Source organism: Lindgomyces ingoldianus, assembly GCF_010093535.1.
Source record: "Lindgomyces ingoldianus strain ATCC 200398 unplaced genomic scaffold BDR25scaffold_35, whole genome shotgun sequence".
NCBI lineage: Eukaryota > Fungi > Ascomycota > Dothideomycetes > Pleosporales > Lindgomycetaceae > Lindgomyces > Lindgomyces ingoldianus.
This window is the reverse complement of record NW_022985196.1, coordinates 631,052-648,107: the sequence shown is the minus strand read 5'-3', so window position 1 is coordinate 648,107 and position 17,056 is coordinate 631,052. Positions and strand designations below refer to the sequence as shown.

At 49.0% G+C, this 17,056-nt stretch overlaps 5 protein-coding genes across 5 annotated transcripts; 3 read left to right on the top strand and 2 right to left on the bottom strand.

The window, feature by feature from the left end:
- Positions 1–16: 16 nt before the first annotated feature.
- Positions 17–1,797, bottom strand: BDR25DRAFT_238012 (uncharacterized protein; the record flags this gene model as incomplete). The annotated part of the gene is made up of 4 exons (XM_033685621.1): positions 17–281; positions 358–446; positions 504–1,482; positions 1,535–1,797. Coding segments are annotated over 4 exons (1,596 nt in total), but the record flags the coding sequence as incomplete, so codon positions are not given.
- Positions 1,798–2,882: 1,085 nt separating this feature from the next.
- Positions 2,883–6,797, top strand: BDR25DRAFT_317959 (uncharacterized protein; the record flags this gene model as incomplete). The annotated part of the gene is made up of 3 exons (XM_033691713.1): positions 2,883–4,566; positions 4,617–5,372; positions 5,449–6,797. 3 exons carry the CDS (start codon positions 2,883–2,885, stop codon positions 6,795–6,797), a joined length of 3,789 nt encoding a protein of 1,262 aa, XP_033543010.1.
- Positions 6,798–7,372: 575 nt separating this feature from the next.
- BDR25DRAFT_79968 (uncharacterized protein) lies at positions 7,373–11,002 on the top strand. Its single transcript, XM_033699071.1, has 6 exons — positions 7,373–8,250; positions 8,305–8,658; positions 8,704–8,997; positions 9,045–9,791; positions 9,843–10,241; positions 10,331–11,002. The coding sequence occupies exons 1-6, from the start codon at positions 7,657–7,659 to the stop codon at positions 10,820–10,822; spliced, it is 2,880 nt and encodes a 959-aa protein (XP_033543009.1). The 5' UTR covers positions 7,373–7,656; the 3' UTR covers positions 10,823–11,002.
- Positions 11,003–12,865: 1,863 nt separating this feature from the next.
- Positions 12,866–13,632, bottom strand: BDR25DRAFT_317957 (uncharacterized protein; the record flags this gene model as incomplete). The annotated part of the gene is made up of 2 exons (XM_033691712.1): positions 12,866–13,247; positions 13,439–13,632. The coding sequence occupies 2 exons, from the start codon at positions 13,630–13,632 to the stop codon at positions 12,866–12,868; spliced, it is 576 nt and encodes a 191-aa protein (XP_033543008.1).
- A 578-nt stretch (positions 13,633–14,210) lies between these two features.
- BDR25DRAFT_294280 (EF-hand superfamily Ca2+-modulated protein) lies at positions 14,211–15,009 on the top strand (the record flags this gene model as incomplete). The annotated part of the gene is made up of 3 exons (XM_033688769.1): positions 14,211–14,265; positions 14,318–14,517; positions 14,586–15,009. The coding sequence occupies exons 1-3, from the start codon at positions 14,263–14,265 to the stop codon at positions 15,007–15,009; spliced, it is 627 nt and encodes a 208-aa protein (XP_033543007.1). The 5' UTR covers positions 14,211–14,262.
- Positions 15,010–17,056: the final 2,047 nt, after the last annotated feature.

The following is a 17,056-nucleotide window of genomic DNA, read 5'->3' as shown; positions in this document are numbered from 1 at the left end:
AGTATATGTGAGTGAGTTACAGGGGTGTAGCGGAGCAGAATGAATGCGATTGGGGGCTACGTACGCTGATATATGCGACGAGGATGTCCGGGATACTCATTGGGCTTACGAATGAGCGCCATCCGTTGAAGAGACAGACTAGTAGGGAGCCGAACAGCGCGTACAATGCTCGCATGTATTGCCCTCGGCTTTTGTACGGGTACCGTCTGTTGTCGCGGTCGAAAGCGCGGGCTAGGTGTTGGTCGACGGTGGGATCTTGGCCGCCAGCTGCGAGTTTTATTCTGTAAGGGGAAGGGTTAGACAGGGAAATGTATGGTTGGTTTGACATGACAAGAGAAGATGAGCAGGCTAACTAACCGTTTGTAAAATCGAAGGTAGGTTAGACAGATGACGATGTTGACAACTAGATGAGAGGCTACTGAATTTGTGGCAATCCTTCCAAGGACCTACAAACTCAATCAGTCAGGACGACGCACAATATGTTCCGAAGGTGCTCAATATACCTTTGCGGGAAATGGTTTCGTTGCGAGGAAGGCAAGGAAGCTGAAAAGCCAACATGTGGTGATAGCTACAAAGGGAATTCCCGCATGTGTGCGTTCCAGTCTCTCTCGGCCACTTTGGACGGGACCCCAGCTTGGCCATGCTTCTTTGATACGTGCCATAGCGTGCAGCGTGCGAGAAGCGTTATAAAGCGCATTTATACCGCATGTCGTAGCGGAGAAAATGTAGAAGGCGTTGAAGAAGTGGGGCCAGCCTCTCAGGTGGTTGTACACTGCAGATAGGATGAATGGGGAGTCTTGTCCGAAGTTGATCGAGTTGATTGACATGTCCCTGAGATATGGGTCTGTGTAAGGAACGTTTAGACCAACTGTAGCGATAGCCAGCGTGTAGAGAATGACGACTCGTATGCCTGTCTTGCGGGTAGCAAGTTTTATCGCTTCTGAGCGACGAAGATCGCGGTTCTCTGCTGCCGAAATAGCAACAGTCTCAAACCCAGTCATGGAAAAAATTGTTGTAGTGATGGCAGACCACATCCCGGCCAGTCGCCCTGCATCTCCAGTAATAACTTTGCGGGCATAGTTTCCCTCGTAGGGGAATTTAGCTGTCGCCAGAGGTATGGTGTAGTTCTGTACTGCGAATCCGTAAGGTGCATTGTATGTCCAGAATCGGCCACCGCGGGGTACTAGTTGGAGGCCGCTCAAGACAATGTTGAACATAATCAGCAAGACGAAGAAGAGGATTTTGATAGTGCCAACGCAGTATTCTACTTGGCCATAGCGCCGAATTGGGAGGAAGTTAACTGCGAGTATGATGGCCATGAAGATGACACACCAGATAGCTGGACTAGTTTCTTGTCCAACCTTCCAACCAAGTGATGGATCCGGGTATTGCAGTTTCTGGAGGTAGTGGGGGTCAAAGCGGAACTTAAAAAGCTGCGTAATGGCCAGAATCTCTGCGGCAACGACGATAGTCCATGAGAAGCTGATAAATTGTCAGTGACGGTCGCACAAAAGGTCAAGCCTGCTGTGCGAACCATATAAGCCATCCTGCAGCATAACCCAGCCCTTGATCCAGGAAGTGACATGTAAAGGCAAAAATAGGGCCCTCAATTGGAAAGAGCGCAGTCATTTCCCCCAAGGAAGCCATGGTAGCCCACTCGATTGAGCCACCGATGATGTACGCGATGAAAGCCAGGCCAGGTCCAGCGAGGTATATAGCGCGCCCACCTTGAAGAAACAGTCCTACACCAACGCAGGTAGAAAAGGCCATCATGGCTACATGAACCTCCTTCAGGTCTTTCCTATTTATCTGTCAGAGCGAACGACTCATTGGAAGTAATATAGTACTTCAAGTCCTTGCTGTATCCACGCTCATCAATTGACGGCTCATCATCCTCATTGTCGTGGGACTCGGACATAGCCGGGGCTTCTGATTCATCTTCTCTTCGATTTCGCATACGAATGGGCTCCTGACCGCTCTCCATGGTAGCGATATATATGGGAGTTGCACTAGCGAATTGGTGCCTGCAAAAAGGTTGTAGCAGTAGCAGAGGTCTTCCTTAGAGACAAGGGCATAGACATAGAAATGAAGCGATTACGGGTAGGCTAAAAAGTCACAGGATTCTTCCACCCCTATTCAAAGGCATATAAATTCCTCGAAGAGTTCGACATTTGAAAGGAACAAAGGGGGCCGACCAAAGGGGACACGCCGCCTCGTTTGGCTCAAGAGGCGAACCAGCCCGCAAGGCTCAATCGATGAAAGTAGGGTCATTGCAAATCGAGATGCGTTTAGTAGGTGTTTGCGACAAGTTACGCGACTGGGAGACACAAGAGGTGATTTGAAGAGCAGAGTGCGCCGCTGGCGCTTGGAAGTTGACAGCGGACATTGCCGTCGTTTACTGTACCTCCCTTGGGATTCGTGGACGCCATGCACCACCCCATGCGAATCACCTTCTTTCCCTGTCACACTTGAATAGCACTAGTCTTCCTTCCATTGTCTGATACATGCATGGCGCCGCTTCGCTTCTTTTATTCCTGGGTGCTGCCCGAGACGCCCGTTTTTGACTGCGACAGGCCGCAGCAAGCGTTCTGCTCAGCCTAGGCGGTTGAGCCTAACACTTCACCTGGACCTTCACCAGGTTTTTGTTCCACGGCCCTCTCCTCGGAAATCTCTTTCAGGACGCATTAACTCTCAGTGAAGATTGAAGGGTTTACACTTTCAAGACTAAATGCTTACTCTCTAAACTGAAATAGTCAAGGGTCAGAAAGTATCGCAGAATGAGTCGACATGTCAGTAACTTCAATATTATGGTCTACGTGTTCGACTTACTCACAACATACTAGGCCGGTCTCCATCCCCGCTGTTGCTGTGTTTGCAGCAATATGGTTGAATTTCTCGATGCTAGACAATGCACGCATTGTGGTGGGCCTCGAGGCAGTTCCGAACCACCTTTTCATTGCCTTCGCATCTGTGCCGAGAAAGATTGCCGTACCCGAGATTGTTCAAAACATCCTTCATGTTGGGGTAAGCACATACCTAACTACGAAGGTGCAGAGGAGCAACATCAGATGATCGATCCGTTACCACAGCTCTTTGTGGAGGCTGTGACCTACTCGGAACCAGACCCATTCAAACAACAAGCTCTCCACAACCGGGACAGAAATGCGCGTTGGTTCACTATCGAATCTGTTCGATCTGGTGGAGGCTACGCACAATTGAAGGTCACTGATCGGTTCACTGAGCTATGTGATCCGGGGATTTCAGGGAATCGGTGGAGTGCCAACCAGTACCCAAGCTTCGTCTCTCTAATTGGAGATACCTGTGTCGGGAAGTCTACTCTTCTCCGTGCAATGTTGTTGATGGGTATTGTAGATCCGTCAGGCTTTGGGGGCGAATCGAAGGGACCCAGCCAAATAGATGAGCAGAGATCAACTATGTCCAGGCTCAAGGAAGTCATCACTGAAGGCTCTTACGGACCAGTTACAAGAACGGCAGACTATCGTCGACTCACCGACCCAACTAGTTTGGGAGTACATCTCTATAAGGACAAGTACGGTTCGACAAGCCTCAGCATCCAAAAGGACAACGTGCAACGTTCATTCCCCATTCTTTTCGCGGACTGTGAAGGCTTTCGCGCAGGCACTGCAACCACAAACTCTGAAAGATCCCGAGCTCGATCTTCATCAAGAAGGAGAGGGCCTCGGAGAGACCGGAGTCCATTCGCCCACGAGCAAGACACACCGGGTTTTGACAGCGACAACATTATATCAGACGAGCCTATTGTAGCATCAAGCTATGGAAATGGGGGAAAGGATGGGGTTGACTTGTTCTACGCTCGATTTCTTTACACTATAAGCGATGCAGTGGTTTTCGTCACCAAAAATGACACCACTCTCCAGCCGGATATAGAGCGGTTACTGGAGTGGTCATCGTCTGCGGTTTTCAAATCGCTGAACCTTTCGGCACGAAGAACCCTGGTAATAGTGCGGAACATGACTGGTCTGCACGACTCTCACTTATACAACAATGAGATTCTGAAGACCTCGATGCTGGGCAATTTGAAACCATTTTGGGAGGGCTCTCCATCCCTCGCAAAATTCCGTCAAGAGTACAATAAGTCCCAGCCCCACTACGACCGCAAAATACACGATAATAGAGACTTCCTTCGTCTATTTTTTCAAGATGTTAACGTGTGCTATATCCCGGACAAGGCTAGGGCCGAGAATGAGCAGGTATTTGGCCAGTATCGGCAACTTCGTCATTTGATCACCCAAGCATGTCATGAATCTCAAATCAGGAAAGCCCGAAGTCTGATGCAACATAATGTTCCAACTCTTACCCATATCTTGAATCGAGCATTTGAGCACTTTAGGACGTCAAATTCCCCATTCGATTTCTACGACGCTGCCAGGAGGGACAACCCCAACCCTTCCTCGATGGCGGACCATATAACGAATTTCTTGCGCCACTTTCATGAAACTCAGAATATCCCTTTGAATGAGGACTCGGTTGTCTCTCACGTAGTGTCCATCAGCTTGGTGAGCTGGGCATTGCGAACTTTCAAACGTGAGTTTCTAGTATCCTCACTTGAATTGCTCTGCTAACGATAGCATAAGTTCATGAGCCGCAAGACATGTACTCACGAGAGCTTCGAGATTGGTGTCAGCGGGCGTTTCATGGATACGTTGAGCGCTTCCAGAAATGCGAGTTTCATTTTAGGGATGGTGCCCAATGTGTCGCCCGATTTCTTGGACATGGGGACCAGCATTGCGACGCTGCCGGAAACAGAAGTCCTGGACCTTTCAAAAGTTCTAGGGACAAAGGTGGAAAGCTTCTGGATGATATCCAGTGGGAATTCAACTGGCTATACCGGAGTCTTTGCACCCCTCAGACTCAGCCACGGCAATTGTTTGGATCGGACATTTTGAACTCTGATGACTCTGCACCCACCTTTCCAACTCCAGAACAGGCGCGCGAACTTCGAACGGAAGTACTACAACAATTTACAGACATATGGAAGACATTAAAAAGCAATAAAACTTGTTTCACCTGTCTGCAAAACGTTCCCGATCATCCAATGGTTTGCGGGCATGTGTATTGCACACCTTGCATCCAAGAATTCGGGAGGAAGTGCGAATACTATGAGGGCGCATATGTGATGGATCGATGCATCTTGTGTCAAATGCACTGGCCTGAAGCTCTTCAGCGTATCAAACTGAAGCCGAAATGTGCTGGCCTCCGGGTTTTAGCGTTAGATGGAGGGGGGATTAGAGGCGTCCTTGAGTTAGGGATACTAGAACATCTTGAAAGTTTCGTTGGCATCAATGTGCCTATTCGGAATCTGTTCGACCTCATTGTAGGTACCAGTACCGGTTAGTATTCCCATTCTTGAGATGCGTATATATTCTAGATAAGCTCATGCAAAAGGAATGTTACTGACACGTTCAGGCGGCATCATCGCTCTAGGGCTCACAGTCAAGGATGATTTGACCATTGGGCAAATGAAGGAAACTTTTATACGATTGGCTCATAAGACATTCGGTAAAAGAAGAGAAGGAGAGCTGATCAGTAAAATCGACCCGTTCAAGATCACTTCTAAACTCATGATGCTGTTTCAAATTTTCCCGAGCATCTATCCAACGACGCCCTTGCAGAAGGGATTAATCGAGCTCTTCGGCCGTGACACCACGCTGTTTTCTTCCACCAGTCAAATAAGGCAACAAAGAGCTACACGTGTTGCTGTCACCTCGACCAAAGATGCTTCGGCAAGTCTATGCCTCATTGCAAATTACAATCGCTTCAATCTACAGAATAGTGACGATTTTGAGCGCGAAGATGAAAACGAAAAAGAGCTTCGGACATGGGAGGCAGGATTAGCCACATCTGCTGCTCCTTTATACTTTCGCCCGTTCAAGAAGAATGCCTCTAACAAGGACTATGTAGATGGTGCACTTCACGCAAACTTCCCAGTCCCAGTTGCGCTTGAGGAAGCTTCTAAGATTTGGCCGCAATCGAATTCTTTGGATGTTCTTGTATCTGTTGGAACTGGAATTCAAGAGAGGGAATATCACATTCCTTCAATGGCCAAAATTGGAGGCATCGAGAAGATATTTGCCTTATTCCAGAACAGTCTTGATACTGAACGCTCCTATCAGACCTTGATGAACGCCTCTCAAAAAAGTCCGGCATACCAACGGATCCGCAGATTAAACGCGAAAATTGATGGCGGATATGTTGCTTTGGACGACCATACCAAGCTCGAGGAACTAGACCAGATGCTGAATAAACAGGTGCTGAAGCCTGACGGAACATTGAACGAGCTGGGAAGATCAATCGCTGAAGTTGCAGACATTCTCATTGCTAGCTTGTTCTTCTTCGAGATAGATGATGGAACATCGCCAACATCTCTCGTTCGCGACCCTGTCAAGCCCAAGAAGTCTATGCTCTTTGGCTCCATTCGGTGTCGGCTTGCCCACGAGAGTCCCGAGTTGAAACACTTGGTCAATAAAATCGATGAATTTACTCTTATGGAGTCCGTGAACAAATCGCACAATGGGTTGAATCCCAGTTCATCCACTTCTACGACCTCCAAGAAAATAGGCCTGACTGATGAGCAACGAAATGAGGTCCGAACGTTGGGGAAAAGGTTCAGAATAGCAGTGACAATTTCCACATTTGATGTCGAAAATGCTCAGCAGGTTCTAGCAGTCAGATTGAAGAATCGAAACACTTCAATTCCAATCAGCGGCTTCCCTGTCACATTGAAGGAGCTTCATAGCAGAGGCATGGGACTATGATAGAGCCTTTAATAGACTTATTTCGATCTATACTTTTCTGAAGCTACCCACATTTTCGTACAAGTACTTCGAAAGGATATCTCGGAGCTGCGCAACACGTGATAATACCTATAGAGCACGTGAACACGAGAGTAATATATATGCGTAATCCGAGATTACTGCTGAATGGAAGTTGCTCTTGTTCGGCTGGTGGCTGCAGCTTGGACCACGCTTCGACCTCACTGCCTACCCACAAGGCTACCTCTAGCAGCGCCAACGCTTCCTCTTGTCAATGTCCCGACATGTATCCGGTTAAGCGGGCTCACTTTGCTGCCTTACGAAAGCGCCTTAAAGAAGCCAAGTGAGGCCTACGCTCTCATTCGCCCTCGCTTCCAGCTTCGTTCCGCCGACCAAGGGCTCATTCTCTTTGACAAGAGGTACTGGCTCTAGGCTCCTTGAAGACATGTGCTGATTGACACATATTTTGAGGCCCCCAATCGTGTTCAGGCTGTAGCCAACAGTCCAAAAGCATTACATGGGTAGGCGACGTTGGCTTGCATGCTCTGGAGCACCAAAAGCGTTCCGCGAATAGTAATTTTCATTCAGAGAACATCGATCACGCTTCTGAACAAGAAGACGAGTCTTATTTCAGCCATTTTAGCCACTATTACCAGTTGCAGCAAAGGTCATGGGGCGACTGGCTGCAGGCGTATTGTCAAAGACTGAACGAAGCCAAGTTATTTCTTCTTTCCGACACAACGTGCTTGTCTGTTGACCCTCTCGCAGGTCTTTGGGCGGAAAGCCGCCGATCGCAGACCTGCTTACTACGCCATACACAGCATTCCATTCCCCCCTAGCAACCTAACTCGCGAACGGTGGGATGGACCGGCACCCCTTGGCCAAAGTGTGGTCTCTTCTTCAGGGCCAAACCGATATTGACTGCATTTTACGAGAAATCCTAGGTCAATTTACGCACCTCTTCCATACATCACCTACTCTTACATCGGACTCCACCCTCAATCAAGCAAGTCAGCTCGTCTCGTGGATCAAAGCTATTTTTGACCTTCAGCGTACCTACCTCCAATCCTCAAATGCTTTGAGTGACCTTCACTCGATTATCATTGATCCGTATCTTGTCTCGGCGACTGTGTTCTCTGTCATCTCTTTGAGTTCTGAGCTCTATATACTACCAACTAATGGACCTAACGTACGGGCAGTCGGCACCCAAGCCGCCTGCACAATATTGTCAGGGATCCGACTTCTTCTCTTACAGCAGCCGCTACATCTCGGTGTAGTGGATGAAATACGGATCATACTCTCTGAACTGAGGAAGGTTTGGAAGGATCCAGAGTCTCCTACACTTGAAGCGACAATTATCACCTACTGCGAATGGTCGATCAGCAACGACGAAGAAGGTCGGATATACATCCCAGCTTGTGGGGACGTTGAACTTCCGAAATTTACTACCGGGCTGGTAGGTGTGCATGATATAGATTGCTACTAGTGAACGATTCACTGATCCTCTCAGTTCCTCGATCTCGACGAGGCCTTTCTGCAACCCCTCTCCGTGCAAATACACCAAGAAGACACTACTATATCGCCTAGACTGTTTTGGAATATCTTTGACATACTCTGGGCATTAGAAGCTGCGAAAGTATGGTCGAGTAAGAATGATTCTGGTTCTGCCATCACTCGGCAGTCTGGATGTACTATAACGGCGGAAGCATCATCTAGAGCCAATGCGCTCCGGAGCCTTTTCCACAAAGGATCTCAAAGCTCGACTCAAAGCAAACCCGCTCTGTCATGCATCATGATCACACTTTTCGAAACGCGTGAGCCTGAGATTTTGGAACTATTGCAATACTATGGAGGTGATTCCATGGTATGTATTCCTTGCCCCGGTAACGGCTCTGCTGACTCTTTCAAGGACTCGAATAGCTTTCCTACCCACGATCAAGCGCTCGTAGAATTTGGAAACTTTCTTCTATCGAGAAAATCATACATGCAACGCTGCAATTCAGATCTTACAAGACTCTCTTCAGATTTCCGAAGCCTCCTACAGAACTGGCTTGAGAAGAGCCTAGCCTCCAGCGCAGATGATCTCCGCTCATTAGATGGTATACTTACTCCGACATACATAGTACAGTGCCCTAATCTTCACCCGGTTCCGGGGAAATGGTTAGAAGGGAAAGTATTAGACGAGAAAGAAGACAGCCTCGTCGTAAGTTTTTCGTATTCTCCCTTCAACATTGGCTGAAAGTATCCAAGACATTGATGCCTGGGACTCGATGTCCAAGATGCCCAACCGAGGGTGACATCAGCCGCGCTCGACGAATTGAGCCCATCACCTCAATACAATCACTACTCCAAAAGGGCTATCATGGTCAGGACAACCATCGAATCCCAGTTCCATCCGCCCGATCTTTTCGAGACTTAGCAAAGACTCTCCCTCACACCGACCAGATTGAGAGTGATGCAGATGATGAGCTCTATGAATCTCCACGCAACATTAACTCGCGCTCTCTATCCCATATAAGAACACCAAACGGATCACTCGGAGACTTGAAAATCCACGGCGACCTTCCAACCAATTCGAAGACTCTCCCTAGTGCCCCACTTGACGAAAAGACTCCTCGGGAGCCCATAATCCCATCAAAGCTCTCTACTCACCCAGCTCGGGACTCTAGGCTCTCTCTCCACAGTTGGTTTGGCCATAGGGGCTCCAGTGGCTCAAATACAAGCATTCCTTTATCTGACGCCTCGAACGAGTCGAGGCCGGAAATCTCACCTAGACTTGGAAATAGGGAAGATACGTCTTTGAACCTGGCGCACGCTGCATTCTCATTTTCCTCCAGCGGCGATAATCTTATCATATGGCACAAGGATGGTGGATATATCGCCCAGTTGTACGATCTACACACCGACCCGGTACCCGGCCGGAAATTCCACATCGAAGGAATTCAGCTCGCTGGCGCAGGAAAGAACAAGATTGTCGTTCTCCGAAAAGATTTTGTGGTAAGTGTAGAATGGAGATTGTTAACAATTCACCTTCTCACATCCAGCTAGGACCTTCACAAATACTACTTAGGCGTTGTCAACGTCTCAGAATGCATGTACGCCGAATGCGAGGTCCCGGTGAACGGCTACGCAAAAAATGCCATGTGCATTGTAGTATCTGGAGATGATCGATATGCCGCAATTAGTTGTGGGAACCAAGTTCTCCAATTTTCGTTGTCGAGTCCAAACCCATCGTACATTGGTAGGTTACTGGTCGAAGACGACCTCCACAACATGGTAGAACAAACACTCTCCATTTCAGTAGATGGATGTCACATCACCATAGCCACACAAGCCAGCGAACCCATATGCGGCAAACATAACACTGTTGTTCATCGCTGGCACTTGAATCATTCTGAAGCAGACAGAGCGCCTGTCCCGACTCGCACATCCCTCCAAATCCCCCAGGTGCGTCGATGCGAACCCCCACCCTTTAGAGCGCAGCTAAAGGCAGTAACATTGTCGACCAAAATACTCATACCTTCTTCCATATACAGGGCAGTCAAGACAGGGGCCTAACATCCGCTCTCCACGATCCTTCCACACAGCGTACCCTCCTAACAACCTTCTCCGACACCCCCCCACGCCTGATTTTCAAAACACAGATCACAACCCTCAAATCCCAGTTCGGAGGAGAAAAGATCCAAGCTGCCACCCAAAGTAGCACGAACACATCACGCATCGTCCTCCTGACTCGCACCAATAAGCTCTGGGAAGTGAAGCTAGGAGAGGGAGGATTCGCGCGAAAGATTGATGCATTTAGAGGCAAGAAGGCTGTGACCAGTTTTCGACGAAGTTTTGCGAAGATAGGTATACCGAGAGAGGAACTTGTTCATGTTGTATGGGAGGAAGGCGGTGAATTGGTTGTTGGCACTGTTCAGAGAGCTGATGCAGCAAGAGGGAAGTGGGAGAGAACAGAGCCGAAACAGGTTTGGTCTTCCGTGCAGCGATTGGAAACGACGGATCTGATGCAAGGGACAGTGCAGTAAGCAGCTCAACGTCAGATATTGCGGACGAGCATTGGAAACCAGATACAGATAGCAAATGACGGGTAAATGCATTTATTCCTGTTCCCCACCTCCGACCTAATGCATTCCTCCTAAAAGATATGTACCCTCCACGACTCAACCCCTAAGCCCACGAAACGAGCTCAGAGGAAACGGAGTACGCAAAGGCACCACCACCCAGAGGTAAGCGGGCAATGATTTGTTAATCTCGCTTCCCTGTCCACACTCGTCTCACGGGAGGTGACGTTCGGACGAGCTCTAGCTTAATTGGAAGCGGAAAATGTTTGTTGAAAAGAAAATGTGCAGAGAGGGCATACACTTCCTGATCTCCTCGCACTCACTCAGCACCTGGCTTTCGCGCTGAGACAATGCATTAGTAAAAGGCGGGTGGGAGAAGTGAAGGGGGAAGGAAGTAGGACAAGACAAATACCCCCGGGACCCACAATTGGAATATTGACCCCCGGACCCCACATGTGATGACCCCAGAGCCCACGATGATGACGAACTTGTGGAGATGACGAATTCGCGCACACAGGGACGTCAGTCCTGTTCCATACCCAGTCCACAAGGGAAAGGGGCTTTTCACGGGTCAAGCCGTGAGAGGCGATGGATGGAAATGCGATCACCTTCACAGCGGATTGGACGAGGACCCCTGAAGGTTCACCCCTAGTCCAATCCGATGGATGTCCTCCTGGAACGTCGGAACCAAGCAAGATTGTCGAATCTCGCTGCACTCGAAGCTTCGCCATTTCTGGCCTACTAGAAGTTGAGTCTGCTAATGGTGAACTAGAGGCGTCTGAAGCTCTGGAGAGTGAGGTCCGTCGGTTCCTGTCCTTCTGCCGAACAGTCTTTATTGAGTGATGTCTGTATCTGCAGCCATACAGTTGGCTCCCGGAAAATTAGGTGTCCACAGACATGAAGGGATAAAGGCCGCGAAAGTTGGATTGAAGGTCTTGTAAATGTACCAGCACATCTATATCTGCCTGCTGTGACAAAATTTGTTCGGAACCATGCAAGTGGTCCTAGAACGATGTGTCTTGTCAGATGGGAAAAAAACAGCGCGGCGGACGTCCTCGGACGTGGAAGCCGTGCTGAAAGAACCGATATGAAAACAGGTTGCCGGCTTGCCTCGCAGGGGAAACTGCTGAAAGTGGTTTTCGGATCGTCTCCATCTGCTTGCTACGGCGTAATGTGCAGGGCACAGTCCGTTTCGAAGGGTTCCAGCATAAGGCTTCCGCTTCGAATTAAGGTACGAGTGCTTAATTTTGAGAACTGTGGGCTCAGCCCAGGAAACTAAAGCCCAGAGAACTCAATAAATCTTCTACTGGCCTCGTCTGTAGTACGCTAGGGAGCGCCATATGTGGAGTTTAACACGCCGGCCTTTTCTAAAAAAAAAGAAAAAAGCCGAGGTCCCATGGGTCCCAAACGCCCCTAGACTTGGTGCAATCCTCTCAGCACATCTGCCCATCTCTCTCTGTATGCAACACCTCGAAAGGGCACCACAGTGAGATGACGGCAAACAACTGTGAGGTTGAGCAGGAATGTTCTTCCTCCCTGTGATCTGTTCGGCAGTGCCGAATACGATCATAGCACCGTCAAACCCTGCATACTGGCGCTTGATTTCATTGAAACCGTGCGCAAAGCATATGCCGGGATAAAAGCTTTGAGATCGTAGGTGCCTCCGAGCAAAACATGCCAAGGGCCTTTCGGCCTGTCGGAACTGCTCGAGAGCAGCTCAACATCTGTTGGCTTCTTCCTCCAAGATCGGCTTCCGAGACCTCCCAGCGGCTCTTCAACATGAAGAGGACCAGGCTCTCAAGACGCCTTTCCTAGAATCGGGGGTTGCCCCCTGCTGCAAAGGTCCACGCCCCTCCACTTTTTTTCAAATGACAATAAGCCATACGAATTTTCGTAATTTTGCATAAACTTTTCGATCCAGATTTCCTCAAACGGAGCCCAACCACTGTTCGACTGGCTTTGGATTGGATATGCGTCGCGTTTAGCACAGAGTGCTTTTCGCTTATATCACAGCTGCTGGGTTTCTGTACCCTTCTGAGTGTAGTTTGGCTTAATTGCACGTTTCAGGTCCCACCAGTTTTGTAGGAGTTTTTGGGTTCGCCAAGAATTCCTCGGATTCCCAGCAGCGTGTCGCTTTCTTTGCCGCTCGCCGGTTTTCGAAGTGAGGTCGCCGGTGCTCCGATTTGTGGGATTCCTTTGGGAGGATCGTTTCTTTGGTGCCCGTTGATGTGGGTAATGGGTAGCTCCGCCCGGTTCTGGAGCACCATGTTTTCGAATTCTCCCGTAACTATTTGGGGCTTTCGCCCAAACTGTGGCACCGTCTCTTTCAAGAACATTGGTGACCTTTTTAAGCACTGCGGCTCGACTGCTGCTCGCCTCGACAAGTCCACTGCACCATTCATTGGTACAATAGCAACTTCGAAGCGCATGCAGACTAAGCTTCCATTATGAAACAAACGGAAGCTCAAAGTTTCAAGTCTCCGTAGGAGGCCTTCGCATATCTAGAATAATTCCAACATCTCGGTTTCCGAGAAAGCGAATTGATGTGAATAGATCCGACAGCTGAAGATACCATCACACCTCCCAGTCATACAGGATGAGGTTTCGTGTTCGGTGCCTGTCTGCCATCTGTGAACAGCTAGCTCAAACTTGGTTGATCCACCATTATGACAGAAGTCCATGAAAGACGTGCCATAAATGCTGGTGGGTATAACCGACCCGTATGGGAGCACATCCAGCCCAACCAACCTGGCGGTCAGCCACACCGGCAACATCCCAAACTCTTCTAGGAACCTCTCCCATCCAGTGAACCTCAGGAACGATTTATGCAAGGTAGCATCCCAAGGGTGGTAAGGTAACCCTATTTCTCAACTGGAAGCCAACCCGAGAGAAATCTGGACACCCGAAACTTTGAGCATGAGGGCTCTGATTCCAATGACACAAGACTTCTGTTGTGATAACCATGTGTGAGGGCGTGCCTGTGGGTACGAGGCCTATACTGTGATGACTGTGATTGCATGGCTGTTGGCAGGAGGACGAAGGACGAGACGGTGACGTGGCCTCCGCATTGCGGGAAGCACGTTGGCTGAGGGGAAGGAGGCGAGACAAAAGAGGATGAGATATACTATTGATAGCAAAGAACAGTAGGAAGAAAGAGAAGGCAGGTGAAGGAGTATTTAAGGTGAATGAAAAGACAAAGAGATGAGAGGGGTTGGGGTTAGGAGCCAACGCGGCGAAAATTGAAGTGAGACCGTGTCGCGCTAGTATAGGTTCGGGTAGTACTAGCCTCTTGGCATAGTCTGAGCGCTTGGCTCACGCGTCATGGATCGGGGTGATTGCGTGAACGAGGGTCTGGATCTTCGGTCTGCGAGTGCAATACTTTCTTTCGACGGCGAACGCACACTATGGAAAGCTCAAGTCTATCGCGTATAGAAGATTTTGAAGCTAATTTCTCCTTAGCCGCCAAAGCGTCGCGCCCCAACTACGAAGACCGCGCTCACCACCAAAAGACCCTCCAAGCTTGCGAAGGAGAACCGGTTGACTGCCGACCAGGAAGCCGAAATCCGAGAGGCGTTTAGCTTATTTGCGATACATCATCCGCAACACGAAGATTCGGAGGAGGGTGTGCTACGAAGAGATGACGTGCGGCGGTGTTTGATGTAAGGATGGCCGGTCTCCAAACTGCCCCTCAGTCATCGGTATGAATGTTGCTAAAGACACGATACAGATCCCTAAACCTCGGGCCTGATAAACCAGAACTTCCCTCCATCCTCTCAACAATCGACCCCCTGAACTCCGGCTTCGTGCCCTTCGTCCCATTCCTCTCTTATGCCGCCATAGCTATGCATTCGAAAGTCGAAGGGTCTGACGAGGACGACGATGAAGATGAGTACCGAGAAGAGAGTAATGCAGAAGAGGTCAGAGCCGCATACAAGCTTTTCACGCATGGCGGACCTGGACCCATTACCCTAGCACATTTAAGGAGAATCGCGAAGGAATTGAGAGAGGACGTGCCGGATGAGGTATTGAAGGATATGATACTCGAGGCAAACGGAGGGGTGAATGGCAAGGGGAGGGGAAGGGATGTTGGGGGCGTGGGGTTGGAGGACTTCGAGAATGTTATGAAGAGGGCTGGGTTGACTTTTGGGTGAGGGAAAGAGAATATCGAATGGCCAGCAATGATAGTACAAGGTGGGCAAACTGTGGAAACATATTAGCGCGGAGTTTGGTCTTTTAATGTGATCTCCAGTTACAGAGATATCCTTTTCAGTTATTTGAGCATTTGATGGCGACATTGTCGAGTATTAGTGACCTTCCCTCGAGTCAATCAGAAATCTGCAGTACGTGATGACCGAAAGTGGAATATAATTGGGGTAGAGTTTATTTGTTGAATATATTGCTAGAAGTGGGGAGTACTTCAAGAGGATGCAATTTCTATTGAAAATTACTGCGTCATGTTCCACTTTAGGTGACAAGATATCGAACATCCCCTGAGCCTATTTTCTCTTCTTCACTTCTTCACCTCCAGCACCTCGATAACGGCCGGGGTTCCATAACAGCCACCTAAATCATATCAACTTTATGATCAATCAAAATTCGCGGGTGCACCTACCACAATTCATGAAATAGAACCCATCGCAAAGGCCGCTCTCATCCATCCATGCACAGCCACCCATAGTCCAATTTGATCCGCCACTAAACCCCATCGGGCCTATATCCCCCGATTGAGGTATATCCAAACCAAGAAGCCACCGGCCATCGTTACTTTTCTCAACTGTCCACTTGTCAATGACCTTTGCCTGTGGATTCCCTTGGTCAGTAAGAATAAAGGCCGAGAGACTACCATAGTTGACAGGAAGGGCAACATCGCCCTCTGAATACGCTAAATTCTTGCCCAGAGAACCATCGATGCTGACTTGGACTATCGAATAAGTCTTTTCGTTATGACCTGGCTGCAGCGTGAACTGGAAGGGTTGTTCGGAAATGACGGCTTCGCGGTGTTCCCATACGCCGATCTATTAGTACACAGGTTAGAGGGGGGATCGAGGATGGGGGACCATAGGGAGACCGACATCTATCCATGTCCCATTCTGTCGAAGTGGTTGATCCAGTCCACGTTCTGAGGGTGATTTGCCTGTGGGGAGTAGAGAGGGTCTTTGAGACTTTAGCAGTTGATGATCTTCGGAGCATGGACTGCCGTAACTGACGATCGTGACAAGGCAACATAAACTGGAAAGTTCTCGCTGGCACAACTAACAGGCGCAATGAGAACCTGAAACATTACCAACATGAGGAGCGGAAGCTGTAAAGGGGAAAACATATTGGTAGCTAGAACGAGAACATAGGAGGGGAATGAATTTGAAAAATTAGCAGAGATGGGATATATCTAGAGCTGGATTGGGGGATCCGAGAAAGCTCGGATAAGTGTTGAAACATTCCTTCTGTCGAACATGCTCAGCGGGCCGTGCTAAGCCTTCCTGCAGCCCTTTTGACATCATAATATACTGGCCTCCGAAGCAGTCAGGAGTATAGTGGATAGCCACCCCGACAAGAGAAACTCAGCATCGAAAAGAGTTATATTATCATAGAGAGGCAGTTCAATGGCCGAGCTGGCGTGGGGCTTCAATGTGGAGAAATATTAGGTGATCAGCTTGTGCGGACTGAGCACACTGGGCTCTCTTGGCATGAACAGGGTTCGGGAAGAGCAGGATTGTTTCGAAACGTTTGAGAACAGCATTTGAGAACAAAATTTGAAGGGACCGCGATAATGCGGTCCTGATTGACTGTAAGGGGGAAAAGAGGGAAGATAATGCATTAGTGGACATGTCCGGGCCAGGATTTATTGGAACGCGGAGAAGAGTGAATTTGATGAAAGAAAGAGCAAGTGTCAGATCGAACTACCTCAAGTGCCTCCAAGTTTATTTGTTCCTCTGCTATACGGTATGCTAAAGAATGTAATTTTCTCCGGTAGGTTAAATAGTGGAAAGGAATTTGGGAGCAAGAAATGCAAGGCTGTCGTGGAAAGGCTCCTGGAAAGATGGAACGAACTGGCAGTCCCTAGTAGTCGCCGGCAGTTTCCAGCAGACGTCATCGCGGGCGTTTGCAGGAGCGTGCTAGCGGGTTAGCCGTGAGTGCCAAAGACCTCCGCGAAGCCTGGTGAAATCACCAGACAGCAATCGCGAAATACAGTCGAAGGAA